We start from the raw sequence: 23615 nt of genomic DNA on the forward strand, positions 1-23615 counted from the left end.
TCCCTCAGGGTATAAAAACAATCAACACTCAAGAATAAAACAATTTCTAGGAAAAGATAATTAACATCAGTTAAAAGTTTCATCACCTGAAAAATTAAGCCTGAATTTTAGGCAGAAACTTTTTACACTGCCATCTGGTTCAGAACAATTGTTTGTCTCAATACTCTCCTGCCAGAGATCTCATGCACAAGCACAAGGATGACTGTTTATCTCAGTATCAGTTTTGAAGTAAATAATTGTAGTAGACATTTCTGGAACTCACTCATAAACTTATCCATACAGCTTAAAAAACTATAAGTTTATTGTCTAAGATGTTAAACATATTTATTTTTACCTATCCTAACTTTATATCACTGCACCATGTATATCTTCATTGTTTTTAATGAAGGGTAACTTCTTAGGAAATTGTATCTCACTTTTTTTGAGATGGTAGGGGCTAGCAAAACTTTTGTAAAAGTTCTGTAAAATATTTTAGGTTTTGCAGGCCAGGAGGCACAATTGAGAATATTGTACTGGTTCTTATATGAAAAGAAAACAAACTTCCAAAATATGTTAGTCAAAATATTAATTGTTGAGTATAATTTTTGTAATTCATCTACTAATGAGAACAGAAATTATCTATTGGGGATAATTTTGTTTAATTGCATTCAAAGTTACAAATCCCTAACATTAAAATTAGTTGCAAATGTTTATCTGTAACTGTTGTTCTGTAATGAAATTTTACATACTCAGTCTTTATAAATGTTTTTCATGAATCTAGTACTACCAAATGCTGGTATCAACTGACAGAAATGATTTTAATTTAGCATATTTATCACCTGAAAGGCATTATGGAATTCTGTTAAATTCTCCTTACGATATTGCCCTTTAGCATATTATTACACTGTAGATAAATCATCTCCAATTCAACAGCACAGCCAAATGAATTTTGAAATGGAAATTTCCTTTGTACTTACAGTGAGGCCTAAAAGTTCATGGAATTGCAATTTGAGCTTGAAAAATATATCTGCTGCAAATTTGTGTGGGAATGAAGGTTTCCCTTCTTGTTTTAACATGTGAAAGAAAGGCAAACAGATAAAGCCACTGGACATTACCTTTTTTAAAATTTTGGACATTACTTGTTATTCATGCTATGTTAGTTGTCATCATTGTGACAATATACTGCAATATAGTTTTTCAAATAAATACTATATAATATTTATAATATTTTATATTTTTATAATATATTATAAATAATATAATACTATATTTATAATATTTTAGGGTGAATTAAGAAACAATAACAAATTACAGTAAAAGTTACTTTCCAGAGCCACCCAAGGCTTGATAATAAAGATTGAGGGCAATTTTTCTTATTCAGAAAAATTTCAATCTTGCCCTGAGCAGGGGGAAAAAAAAAAAAATCACATTAAAACTTTGCCATTACTAAGCTATCTAAAGGTTAAGTAGAGAAAGTCAGGATATTCTGTTTCTGACAAAAGTTCATGGACTGATCACAGTTAAGTCCACATGAACAAATGAAGTTCACAGTTGACTAAAATGGCTCAAAATTACACCACAGATTCAACTATTTTCCACAAAGTATCTAGAGACGAACAATGTACTGAATAACCGTATTTTGAACACTTCTCATTTTTCCCTCCACATATATTTGCAGATTCCACTTCAGGTTGTACTAAATTAGTGTTTTACCAACTTTGAAAGTATTTTCACCTGTAGTTATTCCACAGACGATTCATAAAGGCGTGTTCTTCAGTCACTTCAAATCCAGCAATGATTCTTCAAACCATACTGATAACATCTATTAACCCATCAAGAGCCAAGGAAAATCACTAAAAATCATATGCCTTGTTTTTTTAATTGATTATTGATGTTGCTCCAAATATCTTCAACTCTTGAGTAACTGTTCTCACTAAAAAGCTAATATTTTTAAACACGTCTATTTTTTCTGGACATTATTTCTTTGGCTGCTGCAACTGAACATGATTTAGAATCACCACTGGTAAAATGGCTTTCCCTGCATGGCCATTCAGAAACTTACTTTGCTTGAAGCCTCATTTTCATTAATTGTAAGGAAATTCTGCTATGAGAAGATATTCTGCTTTAAATTTCCTAATTTTTCTGATAGTTGCTTTGCTGTCAGTTGGAATGTCTTGCAATGTGAATTAAAATATATTCTTTCAGCATACCTATAGCATCAGTTTAATGCTTTGCTTTCTAATTCAATACAAAGTAATCCCACTCCACTATGCCTTAAGAGTACCTCTGAAGTCGACTTTTCTTGTTTTGACATGAGTATGCATTGGGAATAAAATGTTGCAGTATGACAATATTCAGGGCCCTTGAAACACTGGCCAAGTGTAACTGCAGCATCATGGGGATTCATTGTGTACTGAGTAGCTGTGTGAGGCAACAAGAATGCAACAATGCATGATCTCTGTCACAACTCTCAACTCCCCCTTATAGTTCAAAAGCAGCCAAAGATGCTATGTATATCAATGAACCCAGCTATGTTCCAATAAAAATTTATGATGGACACTAAAACTGTAGTGTCATATAACTTGCAGGTCATAAAATATTCTTTTTTCAATCATTTAAAATGTAAAAGCCATTCTTAGATCACAGGCCATAAGGAAAAAAGCAATGGGCCAGATTTGGTCCATAGTCCAGACTTCCAGTATATAGCACTACCGTGGCTCTGGACTTCCCAACATAGCAGGGACTCCCTATCTTCTAGAACTGAAGCGATCCTTCCTATGTATGTATGTATATGAATCTACACACATCAATACATAAAAAGGGGGAGTGCAGATTAAGAGAGTAACTCTTATGAAGTTAGTTTACCATCTTAAAAATTTGCAATCCTGTTGGGGCGCCTGGGTGGCGCAGTTGGTTAATCGTCCGACTTCAGCCAGGTCACGATCTCGCGGTCCGTGAGTTCGAGCCCCGCGACAGGCTCTGGGCTGATGGCTCAGAGCCTGGAGCCTGTTTCCGATTCTGTGTCTCCCTCTCTCTCTGCCCCTCCCCCGTTCATGCTCTGTCTCTCTCTGTCCCAAAAATAAATAAACGTTGGAAAAAAAAAAATTTAAAAAAAAAAAAAATTTGCAATCCTGTTGAATCAATGATGATATATTTTAGTTTAAATACAAGTAAAACCACAGATGTGGTTAACAGTCTACACATGACCACTGTGCTCTTTTGTTCTGTTTCTTTTTACTATCTCCTTTTCTGTCAACTGAAATTTAAGGGTCAATTTTCATCTTCACCGCACTCTTGTAACTTTTCCAGATCTCACTGATAGCTGTGATACCTACAGTGTATTTATAATGCACAATACATCTGTACTTAGTTAAATGTTAAGCTACTTCTTATTATTATTTGTTTGGATTATAAACTATTTAAGAACAGAGGCTGTAACTCCATTATTTCTGAAATTTAACTTTATTATTTTTTAAAAATAAGAGCATCAATATTTATTGTGTTCTGAAGTATAATTTCATAATAGGTAATTAAAGATATTTTTGTATATTTTTTCTCTAGTACAACCCTGTTCCAATTGTACAATTTTATGAAAGTTTTTTACAGTGTTTTCTAACTGCAAATTAGATCATTTAGTAATCAAAAGAAAAATTTCCCAAAATAAAAAAAATTAAATATCTATCATGTGCCCATGCTACAAGAAATAAAAAATAAAAATTCTGCCCTCAAATATGCTTATACTATAGTAGGAAAATTAAAGCAATTATAAATTGTTTATTTTACAGGTATTAAATAATTAAATACCAAACATAGACACTATATACAGGACTTAATTAAGGAAATAAAGCTGAGCTGCATTTTGAAAAAAGGCAGGCTTGAATACTTACAAACAAGAGAAGAAGGGCATTTCTGGAAAGACAGACAAAACAAAACAAAACAAAACAAAACAAAACAAAACATGAAAAAAACAAGGCAGGGTACTTACTAGAACCTCAAAGGATGAAATTTTACTTTTGCTTTTTTATTTTTTAGATGGACACCTTAAAAGGTCATTATCCTGAGCTAGAGAAGGTAAAATACCTACATGAAAAAGTGCTTTCTTAGCAGGAATGACTAGAAGTTGACAACTTCTGAATACCACCCACTTGACTATAAAAGTAAACTTGCAATTTCTTAGGGTATTTATGTTATTTTTATGTTATATTTATTATGTTATTTCATGTTACTATTTTATATTTATTTTATTGAGTGTTAAACATTCAGAGGAGTGTTTAATTCAAACTGAACTTTGAATCTTTCTTTTTACAACTGGAGAGTAATAACTAGAGCATTGTATTACAAAAACATTCTTTAATAGCATCTACATTTGGTGGCAAAGCCTCATCTCTAATAGCCTATGAACACTTCTCTATCTTAAACCAGATACCTTATCTTATATATAATGTTACATTTAAAAGTTCAACATTTTTCAAATGTGTAAATCATCTCCATTTTAGATTCAGAATAAATTATGCCAGAAATGGAAATATATATGATGCAAGATACTTTATTTAACCTGCACTGGCATCTAAACTTTCACTTCAAGAACAAATGTATTAATTATCAACAAAGTACTTTTATATTTTAAAAAAAGCCTAAAGTCCACAATCTATAAAAACTATCAATCTAACACAATTTTATCAATTAATATATCCAGCAAAACACAATGAATTGTTACTATTGTGCTACTAGAAATGGAAAACAGGAATATACCTTCTCCACTAATTTCTATTTATCAAAGACTACTGAAAAGCACATTGAATATAGACATACAAATGACAGTAACACACTACTTACTAGCAGCTGTTCTACTTAAAGAATATAAAATCCAGAAAAATAACTGAACAATGAATGATCTGTCAAGCCAACTGAGTATATTCTCATTTGAAAAAAGTGAGAATCAAGTAAAACTCAAAACAAGCCAGGAAGACATTACTAATGAGGGAGAAAATATGATGATAACCTGATCTAATGGCAAGTGAAAAGAATAAGCACAGTATTTTAGTAAAAAAAAGAAAGTTGTAATATTACTGAAGTAGTTTATTTTCCACATTTTGCTAACAGGCTGTTTCTGTTTAAAAAAAAAAGTTTCACAGTCAGGAAGGTCTTACTGGGGAGTTGAAACTGTTCAAAAACTGATTAACAGTGACAGCTGCAACACTTGGTAAAGTCACTAAAATTCACTGAATTGGAAACAAACAAATAAATGAAATCTTTTTTGAGTATCTTAGGACAAATCAAGATACTGGCATTATTCTATACCAGTAATCACTTTTTTTTCACTACCAGACTCTTACAGTTAAAAAACAAAAACAAAAAAAGCCAGTTTCAACTATGTCCTTAATCAGGTAGTACAGATTGTTAATTTAAAAAAATTCAATCCCTGTGTACTATCTTCATAATATTCTGTATGACAAAAGGAAGTATGTGTAATGCTCGTCTGCTGCATACTGTAGTTGTCACGGTTATCTTAAGGACAACTATATGATTGAGCTGTATGCTTAACTGTGTTCCTCACAGAATACTATTTTTACTTGAAACAAAGAATGATAGATAAACCAAAGCTATTCAGAATTGGGTATTTGGTAGACATTTTCTAGAAAATAAAGTGAGCCTAAACTTTCAGAAAAATAAAAGATAAAATTAGAGCTTTCCCAAAAAGGTGGAATTTTGGAAAATACCTGTCACAAAGAGCTTGACTACTTTCCAATAGTTTTAAACCTTTTCTAATAGGTTTAGTGGCGATATTAATGAGTGATTTTTTTTTTTTGGCATTGTATGTCAACATATCTGGAATACCTGCATAACTCAATGATCCAACATTTCCCAAACAACCAATGCATGATGTTATAAAGTCAAGCATGAGTACAAGATCCATTAAAGAGCAAGATGGGCCACTATAGTTTAGAATACCAGTATAGTTTAGAATCCAAAAAACTGAATAAGGTTTCTGATTCCACATTATAATAAACTTTAAAATATTACTACTTGTTGAGTTTTGTTAGATTAGCAAAAAAGAATATTCACAATTATCTGAAAAGGTTATTAAAACAGCTCTTGTCCAACTACATATATGTGAGACTAGATTTTCTCATCAAAATAACATCAAGGACTAAAGTAGATAGGAAAATCTAACATGCCAGCAAGTGAAAAGCCTGCAGAAATGTAAAACCGTGACATTCACAGTTCTCATTAAATTGTTTTTAAGTTATTTTTCAAAAAAAAAAATCAGTCAACCATAATTTACTACTTGTCATTTATAAAATATATTTTTTAATTTCTCAGTTTTACTATCTCATATGGTATAGATATATATCAATACATTTAGCCAATAAAGACAAAATTACATTCAACAATTCTTCATGAAAAGGTTCAAGACCAAAAAGTGTAAGTGTGATTCACTTGTAGCAATAACATTCCAAAGACAATTCTAATGTCAACTTTTAAAAAAAAATTTTTTTTACTATTAATTTATTTTTAAGAGAGAGGGACAGAGAGAGACAGAGTGCGAGTGGGGGAGGGACAGAGAGAGAGGGAGACACAGAATCCGAAGCAGGCTCCAGGCTCTAAGCTGTCAGCACAGAGCCTGATGCAGGGCTCAAACTCACGAGTTGTGATATCATAACCTGAGCTAAAGTAGAACACTTAACCGACTGAGCCACCCAGGTGCCCTGTCAACTTTCTTTTTTAATTAACATTGAATAGCTCCTCTGTATTTACATTAATTTGACTCTTTGAGGGGGCGTTGAAGCTCTTACTAGATATTCCAACAGAGTCCTATTTGCCTTATAAAGATAGACGACTATCTCCCTATATACACATACACTTTAAAATGTACCCAAATGGCCAATAATCCATCACAACCCACAGTCCTTTAGTAGAATCACTGAAAGACAAAACAAAGCAAAACCACCTCAAAATTCCATCCTCATTTAACGGATGTGATAAGGTGTGTCACCTGGAGCATTTCAGGTTTTGGAAAGTATTGTGCAAGTATACATAGTATTCCTTATAATTTTTATTATATCATTTGACATACAAACCCATTTTCATTGCTAACTCTTTATTCTTGAAATGAAATTATCAGTTTTAATATTAATATAATAATAATTTCAACATTATATATTTGGTAATTTTATTTTCATCACCTTTATTGTGTTTTTCTGTACTTTCAATCAAGGTTTTAAAAGCTGAGTAAGTAATCAAAGCTATGAATTAATCTAAGTGTTTCTTTGACAGTTTCATGATTAACATTTATTCTCTTCTTTGATTATTATTTTTACAACTTGGAATAATTTCTAGTTTCACTGTATTCTGCCCAGAAACTACAATCTATAAAATGTATACTTTTTTAACCTTATTACATCCTAAATGGCAAAATGTATTCTTTTTTATATATGAAATATGGAAATATAAACGAAGAATTAAACCTATTTATCTAGAATAGCTTAAGGGTTTCTATAACCATGAACCTCTCTACCATATCTTAAAATTTTTTACAAATCTACTTTTTTTTAGTGCTCGCTTTGGCAGGACATATACGGATCTACTTTTTAGGAGGGGTTCTGGGGAATTCCTACTCCTTTGGGAGTAGGAACATCCCAAGCTCACCTCATCCTACAGATACAACTAAGTAATACCCAAAACAGTGTATATAACCCAGAAAATGACCTAAGGACTGGCAGAACAGACTCTCCACAGCTCAATGTAGAAAAGAAGCCTCATCGAAATGGGTAAAAAAAAAGCAGAGACGTGGGTGGGAGCTAAAGGGACCTAAGGGACTGTCCATAAAATGGAGGGATGCCTTGGGCATGAAGAATGGAGAGAAAAGGACCCTCACACCAAGCACTCCAGGCACAGAAGCGTGAACAGGCAGGACAAACTCCCATAACATTTGGTTTTGAAAAACAGAAGGGTGGAATTTCATGAGCTGTTACATTGGCTCAACACCTGAAATTTTAAAATGCAGTGGTGTGGCTTTAGAAGAGCCAGAGGAGAGGGGAATCAGAGTCCCCACCCTTAAAAGACACCACAACAGCTCCTAGAAGATACAGCATAAAAGCAGCAGTTTGAAAAAAACCTGGGGTATGCAGGAGGAAGATTTGTTTACTAATCTCAGGGCCTATGCTGGAGGGCAGGGATCATGGGAGAATTCTCTAGGAACAAAGGAGCTGGCAGGGGCCATTTCCCTCCCTTGCCTCCCAGCCTAGGTACCTGGACACCTGCAAGGAACCAGTGCCGCTAACACTCTCCACCTAGCTGGCTAACATGGTGCCAAGCCCAGACATTCTCCTGTGGACACACCCTCTCCAGCCAGGTCCAGTCTCCTCCCACAGCAGATAATGCACAACGCTTCCTGACACTTGCATCCTCACCCATTCCACCCTCTTCTGAAAACCCACCTCCTCCAGCTCTGCCAGTCTCCCTCCCAGGAGGCTGTAGACCACCTCCCAAAGCAGACCAGCTAGGACCTTGCAAGCAAGGAGTGCCTACTCCCTCCAGCAGGAGTTTTCTCAAGTGGCTGTAGGCTCCCACAAGAGACCCATGCAAACCTTATCAACTACCAGCACTGAAAATGAATCAGTAACCAAAAACTTTCCAACAATCAAAAATCCTAGAAGGCTGCATAGGTGAAAATTTTACCACATTTAAACAAGCTAATACCTATTTTTCTCAAATTATTCCAAAAAAATACAACAGGAAGGACAGCTTCCAAATACATCCTTCGAGGCCAGCATTATCCTGATACCAAAATCAGATAAAGGCACTACTAAAAAAGAGAACTACAGGCCAAGTTCTGTGATGAAAAGAGATGCAAAAATCCTCAACAAAATATTATCAAACCAAATCCAACAGTACAAAAAAATTACTCACCACAATCAAGTGGGTATTCCTGGAGGCAAGGTGATTCAATATTTGCAAATAAAGCAACATGATACATTACATCAATGAGAAAGGATAAAAACCATAATGATCATTTAAATACATGCAGGGAAAGCATCTGACAAAGTACAACATCCATTCATGTTGAAAACCCTCAAGAAAATAGTTTAGAGCAAACGTATCTCAACATAACAAAGACTATATATGAAAAACTCAAGGATAACATGAACATTACACTCATCGGTGAAAAACTGAAAGCTTTCCTCCTAAAGTCAAGGAATAAGACAAGGATTTCCATTCTCACTGCTTGTATTCAACACTGTACTAGAAGTTCTAGCCACAGCAATCAGACAAGAAAAAGAAATAAGACATCCAAATTGGTAAGAAAGAAATAAAACTTTCACTATTTGCAGATGACATGATACTATATATAAAGCTTGAAAGACTCACCAAAACTACTAGAACTGATAAATGACTTCTATAAGGCCATAGGATACAAAAGCAATATACAGAAGTCCACTGCATTTGTATATGTATTAATAACAAACTAGTAGAAAGAGAAATTAAAACAATCTCAGTTACATGTGCACTGAAAATAATAAAATACCTAGGAATAAACTTAACCAAAGAGGTGAAAGATCTGTACTCTGAAAACTGTAAAACACTGATGAAATTAAAGAAACTAATAAAAGATATTCCATACTCATGGACTAGGAGAACAAATATTGTTAAAATGTGCTCACTACCAAAGCAATCTGCAGATTTAATGTAATCCCTGTCCAAATACCACTAGCATTTTTCACAGAATGCGAACAAATAATACTAAGATCTATATGGAACCACAAAAGATCCCAAATAGCCAAATCAATTTTGAAAAAGAACATAGCTAGAGATATCACAATCCCAGATATCAAGATATACTACAAAGCTTTAGTGATCAAAACAGTATGGTACTGGCACAAAAACACACACAAAGATCAATGGAACAGAACAGAGGGCCCAGAAAGAAACCCACGACTATATGGTCAAATTAACTTCAACTAAGGAGACAAGGATATGCAATGGGAAAAAGATGGTCTCTTTCAACAAGCAGTATTGGGAAAAACTGGCAAGCACATGCAAAAAAAGGAAACTGAGCCACTCTCTTATACCATACACAAAAATAAACTCAAAATGGATTAAGGACCTAAATATGAGACCTGAAACCATAAAAATCCTGGAAGAGAGCACAGGCAGTAATTTCTCTGACATCATCCATAGTAAAATTTTTCTAGATAGGTCCCTGAAGCAAGGGAAACAAAAGCAAAAGTAAACTATTGGCACTACATTGAAATAAAAAGCTTCTGAAAGCAAAGAAAGCAATCAGAGAAGCTGAAAGACAACCTAGTGACTAGGAGAAGACATCTGAACAATGATATATCTGATAAAGGTCTTAGTATACAAAATCTACCAAAAATTTCTCAAACTCAAGACCAAATAGCAGTAGCAGTAGTAGTAATAATAATAGTAATAATTTTTAAACGGGTAAAAGAGGGGCACCTGGGTGGCTCAGTTGGTTAAGCACCTGACTCTTGGTTTCAGCTCAGGTCATAATCTGCTTTGGGATCAAGTGCTGAGTGTGGAGCCTGCTTGGGATTGTCTCTCCCTCTCAGCCCCTCCCCCACCAGCGCAGCACGTACGTGTGCACACACACTCTCAAAATAAATAAGTAAACATTAAAAAATAAGTAAAAATAAAATACAGATGGCCAACAGAACATGAAATGATGCTTAACATCTCTCATCAAGAAAAATGCAAATAAACAAAAGTAGGTATCACCTCACACCTGTCAGAATGGCTAAAATAAAAAACACAATAAACAACAGGCATTTGCGAGGATATAAGAACTATGCACTACTGATGGCAATACAAACTGCTGTAGCCACTCTGGAAAACAGTATGATTCCTCAAAAAATTAAAAATATAATCACCATTTGATCCAATAATCTACCCAAATATTAAAAAGCTAATTTGAAAAAATATATGCACTCCTTGTTTACTGCAGCATTATTAACAATACCCAAGTTATGGAAACAGCCTAAGTTAAGTAGATAAAGAAAAAATGTAGTACACACACACTGGAATATTACTCAGCCATAAAAAAGGACATCTTGCTATTTGCAACATAACAGTAAGTGAAGTAAATCATTCAGAGAAAGGAAATACCATGATTTCACTCATGTGGAATTTGAGAAAAACAAAGAAAAAAAGAGATAAACCAAAAAATAGACTCTTAACTATACAGAAGTGGTGGCTACCAGAGAGGTGGGTGGGGAGATGGGTGAAATGGGTGAATGGGATTAAGAGTACACTTATTGTGATGGGCACTTAGAAATGTATAGAATTGTTGAGTCAATATATTGTACACCTGAAATTAATATAACCTTGTATGTTAACTACACTGGAGTTTTTTTAAATAATCTACATTTTTGCATTATTTGCCTTTTGAAAAGTTTGATTTTTATCTTAACACTTTCTGTAATCTTTTTTTTTTTTTTTTTTTTTTTAATTTTTCTTTTCCCCAGCGTTTTTATTTATTTTGGAGACAGAGAGAGACAGAGCATGAACGGGGGAGGGGCAGAGAGAGAAGGAGACACAGAATCGGAAACAGGCTCCAGGCTCCGAGCCATCAGCCCAGAGCCTGACGCGGGGCTCGAACTCACGGACCGCGAGATCGTGACCTGGCTGAAGTCAGACGCTTAACCGACTGCGCCACCCAGGCGCCCCAACACTTTCTGTAATCTCAACTGAACTACCTTTGTATTTCTAGTATCCATAACAAACGGTTCTACTAATGAATTAAACATATGCTTTTAAAATTTCATATGAGCCATAAAATTGTCAGGAATTAATCTGTATTGTTTCCCTCGTTTGTATTACATAATTTTCACAGTGGGTTTGAATACTTTTATTTTTCTTTTTTTTTTTAAGAATACTTTTTTTAATGTTTATTTTTGAGAGACAGAGAGAGAGAGACAGAAAGAGAACAAGCGGGAGAGGGGAAGAGACAGAGGGACACACAGAATCTGGAGCAGGCTCCAGGCTCTGAGCTATTAGCAAAGAGCCTGATGCAGGGCTTGAACTCACGAACTGTGAGATCATGACCTGAGACAAAGTCAGACACTTAACCAACTGAGCCACCCAGGCACCCCTGAATACTTTTATTTTTCTTGTTTGCATGCTTTTCATTACTTGGAAATATTCAAAAAGCCTACCTATTTAATATAATGTTCCTTTCTAAATACAGATGTAACTGCAAAAAACAAAGAAGAGTGGGTCTACTAATAAGCAGTACCCTGGAAAGCCAATTCCTAATGATTCCAATGGCTTAATTCAGGAAGAGCTGCCCTTATCCTTAACCCAACCCCTAGGTGTCAGGATTATAGCCACATATTACAGGCCAAAGTGTGGGTTAAATTTGCTCTTCATGGCAGGTTCATCCTCGCACACCTGATTTTGGGGATACCAATCAACTCTTAAGACAATCTTACAGGTTTTATTAATCAGGAAAGAGACAAAATATTAATGTTTGTGTTATTTTTAATCTCTTCTCATTTGAATGCATGTTTGCTTAAATCTCCATAAATAACAAGAAATATATCCTTAATTCTTGTGTGAAATTCTCAGAAAACATCTTTTCTATAAGATGCATAGTTTAACATTAAAAACAGATATGTAGCTATTTTACCAATCAACATTCCCAAATTTCTTGCAATGATTTACTAGTCATTTTTCTGGATACTCCAGATTTGTCCACTATTGTTGTGTCTCAATCACTGCATGAGATAGATTGTAATTGTCAGTATCACAAATATATAAGCCTTTTCTAAAATGTAATGATTGCATAAAAGTACTTCCCAAAAGGTACCTCTCAAGAATCACTGCCCTGAGAGGATTAAATAAACAATTCACCACAGCAGAGGGAGATTAATCAGTTTAATCTCTGGTAAGAGAAAGCTACCAAATAAAACTTGAGAAGAACTTGATAAAAGACATTAACATACTTAAATCAGAATGGGGGGTGGGGGTAGGAGCACAGTGGGAAGTACTGATCTGAAATGGAATCAAGAAAAGAGAAATAAAAAAGCAAATCTAGGAAATGCCCATCCAAATGTTGAGAGTAACATATGTCAAAAATGTTCATGATCTGGTCCCAGTGCAATAGTCCTATTGTGAAGATAGATATACTAGGCCAGCTTAACCTGATGGTGCCATTAACAGTCCACCCACATAATTAAACTTTGCATTCTGATTCTAAGTACTCATTAAGCAATCTTATGTTTATTACACAGCTTCCTATGTGTTAAACCTATAGGGTGAGAACTCGTACCACTTACACTTCTCATTATAAATTACTGATGGTATTCTGGTTTTACACATCAGTCTTTCTGAGGATGGTTCAGCTTCTATCTTCATAAATCTACCTTTAAGACACTACCAAGTAAAGCTGCTGAGCTTTCTATGCTAAAAGCCAGAACAAGTATTACACCCTTGTAGAATATTATTTTAGTTTACAGTTATTTTGGGCTTTGTCTTTTTAATCTTTTGCATTAGTCTTTTACTTAATTCAACATACAGACTATGATTTATATAACTTTCCAGATTATAAACAATTTATCAAGGCATCTAACAAACAGCAAATAATATTCAAATACAATTATAATTTTAAAACTATATATATAGTTTTAATAATGAATTTCCCACAAATATGATTTCTTTAAGGTATAACAGCTAAGAATGAGGCTATTATGAACACATTAGTGAATAACGTGAATCTAGAAGGTATGCTTAAATACTATAAAATACTATAAAATATCTCAAATAGAAAAATAAATACAATGTTATAAAAAATAAATTTTCACCTCTTGTCATTTATATTTAAAATGGGATGCAGGCAAAGATCAAAAATTGTTTTTTACCTAATGCCATGTAGGTTTTTTTTTCTTTTTTTCAAGGAAAGAAAAACATAATTTCCTGTTTCAAAAACTCCTCTGCCCATGTTTAGTTTTAACATACTGGGTCACCATGTCATTTATACTGACTAAATACATTAATATTCAATTTACATTGCAATGTAAAATAAAACAGGTCTATTTCTGTTAAAAGTACTTTTTACCAAATCCAGGGGAACATTTAGCATCTAATGCAGAGAATAGAATATACACCATTTAAAATTGGCTCCCTAATTTTCCATAAAAATAATTACTGGCATTTCTCAGTTCGCTGAATATTATTTATCTGTATTACCATTAACAACTTAATTTCTCTTAAATTCAAAGTGCTACTGATTACGGTAACAATTTCACTGAGGAGGTCAAATATATTAGTCTGAAAAATCTTACTAAAATGAGTATTTGAAGTATACTTATTAATTAAAGTCACATTTATTAATGGGACTCAGTTTAGATTATCTCATCAATTTATCCAAATATATTGCCACAGATATTATTTTCAAGACTGAAAATTACAAAAATTAAAAACAGGTTGCTCAATCTTCACTGATGTTTTGTATCAGAAGGGTATTACACCAACTATTTCTTAGGTACACTTTTATAAATTAAAATAAATATGCATTTTAGAGAAAAATGTTAAAATCTGATAATTTGACAGACAATAATAAACAAAAATCAAGTGAAATAGAACTACATCTTCATTTAGGGTAAGATATAACAAAACCTATGGCTCAAGTGTTTATATCAAGTTTAGCTAACAAGATAGTCAATATATGGCATACCATGAAACAAATGCTAAAGTGTTATTGCAATCTTGGGCTATATTTATATAAGCACATATACAGGTCAAGAAGCTAATATTGCCCCAGTAACCTATAAAATTTAAGTAACAAACCTAGAATTCTGAAGATTCATATTTTAAGAAGGCTATGGATAAACTGGCATTGTTATCTAAGAAAGGCAACCAAAATACTAAAGAGTCTGAAAAATTAAATATTGATAAAACCAGAGATATTTAGCCTGAAAGAAGAGATAAGGAAAAATTATCTTCAAATATCTGAAGTGTTTTCACAAAGCAGTCTTGTTTTCCGGTGTTCTAAGCAAATAAGAGATTCAAAGGCACCTAAGCTCAAATGGAAAACTAAATTTAAAAAAAATGATATAGCTAACAATGTTCATAAAGCAGTAAATTTCTCATCACCAAAAGCTGGATAATGGAGCAATGATGATATAAAGGATTCTAGGATGTATATATTTCTTCTAGTAATTTGGCATGGAGCCCTAATTCTAAAGCTTTAATTAATATATTAATTACTGGGATCTTGTTAAGATGCAGATTCTGATTTGGTTTTTCTAGGGCGAGGCCTAAGATTCTACATGATGCCTATGCTGCTGGCCCACGAAGCACACTAAATAGCACTTCAATGAACTTAAAGTATACTTTTTTCAAAAAATTTAGTTACGTGTAAACTTTAACAATAAGCAGCAAAGCTACCACATGAAGGGAAAAAAGGTTAACAACAAATTCAAATGTTAGAAGTACATTTTTAAGTTTAAAAAAAAAATCCATATTATTTCATATGACTAAAACCAAATTATATAGTAAAATAACTTACTGTGGCTGGTAAAGGAAGAGATCAATAATATTATCACGCCCTTTGGGGTGGTTGAAGAAAACAAAAAGGGACCAGTGGATGAGCCATGTTCGCTGCTGAAGAGACTGAAGTGGGGAACTCACAGACTATAGAGTTAAAAAATAAGTACATAGGAAATATTAATATGAGAAAGAGGCAAGAGAATAAAAGAATAAACACTGATCTCAGAATTTTAGTTAAAAATGAGAACCTTCTGAGGCATACCCTAGAGCCCTTATGATCAAAGTCCTAACCCCTGGACCCTCTACTATCTGCACAAATCTCGACATTAGAAATTATCTCCCTGTTCTGAGAGATAAATTCAATAATTCTGCTAAGCCAGAAGCTGTAAATTATACCCATTTCAGAAAACATTTTAAAAGCAGACTGAACTAAATACTCCATAATAAGTGCTTTTATCAGAAATAATTATAGATGAAAACTGTCTTATTGAGGACTTATTACTGAGGTGGCACTAATAGCATTACGCCATTTTCACTGTACAAATAAAAAAGGCACAGTAGCTGTAAGAGAAATGAAAACAGTTCTTTTCTCTAAGAGCCAAAATAAGTTTGATAGTTTCTCTCAAGGAGATTCAGTGAAACTAGTCAATCCACTAACCCACTGTGATTTGTATGTCAAGTCAACAAAAGCTAATCTGAACAGTTTCCTTCCTCTCACCACCCTTCTGTTTTTTAAAGTACACAGTGTTTTCCTCATCAGAAAGTATGAAGGTCACACAGAAATTTCAGAGAATCACCATGGAAAAATGTAACTCACATTATTATCTATGGTTTCTTTTAACCGTGTAAGGTCTTCCATAGCTGCATCCCAGTTCTGCATTAAGATCTCAGAGGCCAGTTTCCCCCAGAGTGAACTCAAAGCGTTTCTATCGGTTGCTGGAACCTGTTTAGGCAATCATAATTAATTATATTCTGAATACTCTGGAAAAAAAAGATGCTGTACATTTTATACTTTACATATCTATCTTGCCTACTAAAAGACCTGTAGCTTTCTACCCCAAACTGTAATTATCTAAGTTCTTATTGGTTCACATTGGCTAAACTGATTCAAACAGCTTCCCTTTAACTTAATTTACAAAAAAACCTCAGCCATTTGATATTCAGTCTAAATCAGAAAGAGTGATTTAAAACTAGGACACAGCACCAGTGTTTTAGTTTAACCCATTTTTGGTAATTTATACACTAATCAAATTTTAGGCACCTAAAACTTTGGAAACCAGTTAGATTCAAAGGATATCTGTTGTTAAAATCACTGGAATAAATGTGTGGCAAATCCAGACTTGTGAATTTTATTCACAATTTAGAAAAATTATTTTTAGAAAAAAATATCCAAATTATGACACAAATGAAAAGGGTCAGAAAGAGACAGAGGGAAAAGCAGGTCTACTGGATAATAATAATAATAATCAAAGGTATACATACTGAGCAATAAATGTTAATTTTCATATATAATCCTAATAAAACCACTATAAAGGTAAATATTTTCCATTTTAATTAAAGAGGGAACCTGACACATGGGAGACCGTAATTCCCCCAAAATTAAACTTTTTTTTTAAGTTTATTTGAGAGAGAGAGCGTGCACGCAAGCAGGGAGGAGCAGAGAGGGAGACAGAATCCCAAGCAGGCTCTATGCTGGTCAGTGCAGAGGCAGGCGCAGGCTCTATCTCACAAACTGCAAGATCATGACTTGAGCCGAAACCAAGAGCCTGAAGCTTAACCGACTAAACCACCTAGGCATCCCCAAAGTTATTCTTCTAATCATGAAAGATATAAATTTATACCACAATCTAAACCTACAAAAAGGGTAGAGCACCCTACCTCTTCTTGTCACCAATGGAAAAGAGTCACAAGGCCAAAACACCTATTAAGGACTTTGACAGCAGTAATTAACTCAAATATACTGAATAACATTTAGCAAACTCTAATAACAGACACTAAATTCATAAATTAAATTTTGAAACATAACCATGAAACCACTGATTCTTCTTATTATCATTAGAATATAGGTCCACAAAAAAACATACCACTTGTACTTGAATATTCATGGCAATTTTATTTTTAAGATAACAACTGGAAGTAATCCAAATGATCATCAACAAATAAATTCTAGTATAGTCATAGAATGGAATACTATGCACCAATAAAAAGAATCAAACTTTTATTATTTATTTACTTATTTTTAGACAGAGAGACAAAGAGACACACAGAGAGAGAGAGCACGTGCGTGTGAGTTGGGGAGAGAAGCAGATGGAAAAAAATCTTAAGTAGGCACCACATCCACCACAGAACCCAATGTGTGGCTAGATCCTGGGACAATAACCTGAGCTGAAATCAAGAGTCAGATGCTCAACTGACTGAGCCTCCCAGGTGCATCAAGAATCAACTCTGATGCACACAGTAACAGAAATGAAACTTAAAAACTTGCTGGTCAAAGCGAGCCAGGCACAAGCTTACATATTTCATCCCACTTACATACAATTCTAGAACAAACAAAACTAATCTATAGGGATGGACAACAGATCAGTGGATAAAATCAGGGTGAGGTGTGACTACAAGGGGGCATAATGGGTCTTTCTGCATTAACAGAAATATTCTTTATCTTGATACGGTGATAGTTGTACAAGTATATGCATTTGTCAAAACTCAGTGAAATTTAAAAATTGATTTACAGAAATCCATAAAATCACTGTTCAAAGTATAAAGGATAAAATGTTTGATCCTTACTTTAAAATCTGAGGAATATTTTATCAAATTTAAGACACCATCAATCTTAAGATACACTATTATTTATGTTTCCAAAACACAACCAATTTAAGACACAACCCAGTTTGGTATTAAAATGTGATAATCTATGTATCTGAAAATCAATATGAAACAGATAACTTTTTAAAAAATGTTTATTTTTGAGAGACAGCATGCAAGGGAGCAGGGGAGGGGCAGAAAGAGAGGGAGACTGAGAATCCTAAGCAGATTCCATGCTGTCAGTGAAGAGCCTGACACTGGGCTGAAACTCATGAACTAAAAACTGAGATTATGACCTGAGCCGAAATCAAGAGTCAGACACTTAACCAACTGAGCCACCCAGGTGCCCCAAACATCTTTTACACCAACATTATCAAACAGAGCACATCAGACCCAAACATCACCTAAGATCCTAAAGCTTCCAAAAGTCATCATTACTTAAGCTTTCTTAAGTCAAGGAGAAGTACCTTTAAACCAAATGGCATGTACTTACAGGAGATAAATTTAAAATTCTGAGTGAAACAACAAAAAACCACGCTAGTAAAACATGATCACAAATAGTTCTAGCATCTTAAAATCACTTTTATTTCAAATAGCTGCTGGATGAAGGGAGGGTTATATTTTAGAGTCAGAGGCCACAGAGAAGGCAGATTTTCACAAAATAATTAAAATACAGTGTTAATACCTTTTATTAATTTTTTAAAATAACTTTTAAAACAAAAACGTTCAAAAATTCCTACTAAATCTGCTCTACCATTTCATTCCAAATTAATGCATTTCTCAGAGTACAACCATATAGGGTGCATGTAAACACTGCTTGATGTATTCTAAAAACCACCAAACTTTTTAAAAATAAAGGTAGATTCCGAGGTCACACTGCTTTAATTTACACAACACTGACCTACAATAGGTCACCTGGAGAGTCAAATTCTAATCTCAGATCATAGTTACAATGGTTCTTTCATATCTTATGTTTCCCTAACTATAGATTTAAAAGAATACCCAACCACCAGACAAGAATTTAGAAATGAAAAAAAGAAGGCTATTACAAAAAAATAAAAGTAAATAACTAACATGTAAAACACTAACATTATTCATCCCAAATCAAAACCAGGATTTTTAATCTTTGCTATTAACAAGATTTCACATATACATAGATTTTATAGTAATGTCTATCCAAACAAAAGAAAAGAAGTAAAATTATCCATTTTTTAAAACTTAGCTTTGTTAGCCTCTATCAATATGCCAACAGAAAGTAACCAACTCCCAGCTACTCAAATGTCTTGTCACACAGATGGGACATGAATTTAAAAATAAATTTCACCTAATTTCTAAGCACTATCTAATCACTCTAGTTTAACTGCTCTTAACGTAAAACATTGATTTTGTGCTCAAATCATGGTAATCAATCACCTAACAAATGTCATTTGAGTTCCAACACAAGACCTGTTAGGTAATGCAAAGGTTTAAAATTGAGGATTTTTTTAAGTTAGGAAACTAACTTAGATCTTCACATTAAAAAAAAAAAAAGTAAGTATAAAAACTTCACGAGCATTTGTAGAAATTGTCAGACTAATTACAAAATATTACTACATATAATATACTATTAAGACTAGAATGTTATATTTGTTAGGATAAAAGCTTTTTGTAACAGCATAGAAAGTTTTTTAATCCCCCAAAGATTCATGCGTACTACTCTGGCTCAAGTCCATGTCATTACAGTTGGCTCTTCATACCGACCTGCTTTCAAGGATGGATATGCTAGAAGAGTTTCAATATCTGGATTTCCAGCAGTTACCTTAAGTTTCCATGTCTTAGCAAAATGGCACATTCACTCACTGACCAGCAACAATAAATTTACTGTGCTAGAACTCTAACATGACACTAAATCTTCATTCTCAAAATTCACTCCCAGCATTAACAAATGATATGAATAACCAACTCTTTTCATGTACCTGTAATCATATCAGGCTTCTGATTTTACAATCCTGGTCTAAGCTGTTTACATTTCCAAAGTAATCAACTTTTGCTCTCCTAAATCCTTCATAATATTCAAAGTAAAACTGATGGAATTTTCTGATAAGCCACTACAAGTTTAGCATCACTGATTACCTTCAATGCACTTGCAAGCTAACCACAGCTAATCTGCAAATTAAGAACATTCACAAACGGGAGCAAGAGAAAAATAATTTTTTTTCAAATCAAACTTGGAAATAAACTGAAAATCTTTATTTCTTTGAAGGATAAATGGTAGTTTTAAAAAATGAAGTTCTCTAAGTACTTTTTTTAAGTGTAGGAATTATTTGAATTAATAACATATCAATCTCTTCCCTTTCCCTGCTCCCCCCCAAAAGAAAATTTAATTTCCTGGAAAACAACCAAAGATAGCAGCCCTACATCTTTTCTTTGTGACATATGCGGCTAAAAAAAAAGAAAGGCACCAGAAAACAGAGACAGAAGAAACAGACTCTTCCAAGGTTAGAAAACAGTCAAGTCCCTGTCTTAAGAGATCATTTCCCAACATCTAGGATTAACTAGAGAAATCAGAGACTTAGGTACTTGCTTATTAACCCAGGGTGAGTAACAAATTGTAATTCTTCAAATGAGAAGTTAGTTAAAACAAGGGCATTTTGATAACTCCACAAGGCATTTATTAATACAATTACCTACACAGAAGGCAAAATGAGAAAGAGATCTTTTCATTTCAAATGCTGATTTTTTTCTGTGGCTTCATGGAACTCTCCTTCCTCCCAAATAAAAGCCCTAAATCTAGGGGCACCTGGGTGGCTCAGTTGGTTAAGAGTCCAACTCTTGATTTCAGCTCAGGTAATGGTCTCATGGTTCCTCAAGTCGCACATCAGGCTATGGGTTCTGTGCTGAGAGCATGGAGCATGCGTGGGAACATGCGTGAGATTCTCTCTCGCTTTGCCCCTCCCCGATCCCTGTCTCTCTCAAAATAAACATTGAAAAATTTTTAAAAAGGCAGTAATCTAGGAACATGTCAAATAGCCAAATGAAAATAACAAACAGGATTCTTTATGGTTAGAAATTTGCTCTAATAATACCATTTAAACTCACCTACCTCCTACATTAAACACACTCACTCTCTCTCTCTCTCTCTCTCTCTCTCTCACACACACACACACACACACACACACACACACACACACAGATTCATATTCTAAACTCAGCTGAGTACAGAAGTAAATGGAAAAAAGTTACTATTAAGGTGTAATTTTTTTTCACATATCCTCAGAATTCCATAGTGTTTAAAACAAATTCAAGGGAGATATACAGCATAAAATAATGAATTAAAGTTAGGAATAATGGATTTATGCAATAAATATTTATTAAGTACCCACAATGTGCTGCTCACTGTGCTGCACAGTAACATAACAAATTGATTATAAGATAGAATTTTGCTAATGTTAAAATCATACAATTATACATAAAATAACAAATTAGTGGCTCCTACTTTTGGATTTCAAGGACAAGTTAAATCTTTCTTCAAATTTTGAGGTCCTGATATAAGCTTTCCTATTTCTATTTGTTCTTTGTTAGGAAAACTTTTATTTTTTCCTTTCCCCAAGAATTCTTGAAAAGTTAATGTACAGACTCAAATCTATAGACATGTTTTGACAAAGCAAGTAAAACCTACAAAATCTGAAAGAAAAAAAAAATTACTTACCAACACTCTAAAGAAGTAAAGATATTCTGCTGCTCCAGAGTAATTCCCACATTCATACTGGAATTTTGCATACCTGTAGAGTGTATCTAAATATTCCTGCCTAAACTAAAAAAAGAAAAGAAAAGAAAAAGCATCAGTTCTATTTCTAACTTTGAGTTTTAAAATTCAAACCATTCACTCCTTTAAATGTCCCTAGAAGTCAATTCTCTGTATGCCAAGTGTCACAAAAAACAAAAACAAAATCCATGATCAGAAATACATGACTCTTAAAACATATGTTAGGAATTGGTGGATTTAGCATTCATAATTCTGGTCTCAAAGAGTTACAAATTCTACAATACCTAATTTGTTGCAATCCAAATCTGAATTGCAGTGGGAAGGTCTCCCAGCTGGTTAATGAGCTTAGATAACTACCAAATATATGCATCCCTATACAGTCTTGTGATTCTGTACAAATAATATGTACAGTAAACTTCAATTCTCTGTGAAAACTGGCCTCCAAATGACACGAAATATTAACATTAGCAATGCAAGCAAAGTGAAAGTGAAGAAATCTAAGAGAAGGACTACGAACTAGAACATTATCAAATACACCAAACATTCTATATGGAAACCAGAAAGAATAATTTGCACAGTGGTCAGCATACCTCCTGCTAAAGTAATTGTTAAATGAGAGATAAAACTTGAACGCAAGTTAAAGAATTAATTATATGTAAATCTTTATGGTTTGAGTTAACACAAGGGAAGGGAGACTGGGAGATGACTAGAAAAGCCTACAATAAAATTCCCTTATTGGGTATTTATGAAGACCTTGATAATGTCAAGAGCTACTATATTCCACAAGGCAGCCAAAGTATTACTTAATTCTACTGCTCAAAGCATTTCTAATTCAAATTTAGTTCTATCTTTATTTGTTAATCCATCAAAAATAAATGGTACCTATTACTTGAGTATTCTAGGAAAAATAAAAACTTTTGAGAATTTCTATGATTTAAGGTAAGTTTAAGTGGGGCGCCTGGGTAGCTCAGTCAGTTAAGCATCTCACCCTTAATTCCTGATATCGGCTCAGGTCATGATCTCAGGGTCATGAGTTCCAGCCCCATGTTGGGCTCCATGATGACCTGAGTGTGGTATCTGCTTAGGATTCTCTCTCCTTACCTCTCTGCCCCACCTCACTCACACGCACACTTGCACTCACACTCTCACTCAAAATAATCATTTTCTTATCAGCACCAATTTTAAAAACTGATGTTTTGAAAACATATCATATATTTAATGTCAATTCGGAAATTGTATTCTTGTTAAGCCACAAACCTGTCTTCACAGCACTATTCTTTAATTAACCTTATTGAAACAGGACAACTAAAGAAAAAAATTTTTAAGTGTTATTTATTTATTTATTTTGAGAGAGATAGAGAGAGAGAGAAAGAATCCCAAGTAGGCTCCCCCTTGTCAGCAGGGAGTCCGACACAGGACTCAAACCCCCAAACCACTGAGATCATGACCTGAGCTGAAACCAAGAGTTGGACACTTAACCGACTAAACCACCCAGGTGCCCTAAAGAAATTTTTTTTTTAAAGATAAGAAAGAGCCCCTTTATTGACCAATATATCACTTAAATATGTTTTGTCAGATT

The 23615-nt window shown here is 33.8% G+C and overlaps 1 protein-coding gene across 1 annotated transcript in view; it reads right to left on the reverse strand.

The window, feature by feature from the left end:
- The window catches only part of EIF3E (eukaryotic translation initiation factor 3 subunit E), a 55213-nt gene that overhangs the window by 22608 nt on the left and 8990 nt on the right, over nt 1-23615 (reverse strand). Inside the window, exons 5-7 of the mRNA XM_043601603.1 lie at nt 21980-22084; nt 16307-16432; nt 15509-15633 (exon numbers count right to left, since the gene is read on the reverse strand). Of these exons, the coding sequence (XP_043457538.1) occupies nt 15509-15633; nt 16307-16432; nt 21980-22084 (356 nt within the window). The remainder of the gene's footprint in view (nt 1-15508; nt 15634-16306; nt 16433-21979; nt 22085-23615) is intronic.

The sequence above is a fragment of the Prionailurus bengalensis genome, chromosome F2, assembly GCF_016509475.1.
Source record: "Prionailurus bengalensis isolate Pbe53 chromosome F2, Fcat_Pben_1.1_paternal_pri, whole genome shotgun sequence".
Taxonomy (NCBI): Eukaryota; Metazoa; Chordata; class Mammalia; order Carnivora; family Felidae; genus Prionailurus; species Prionailurus bengalensis.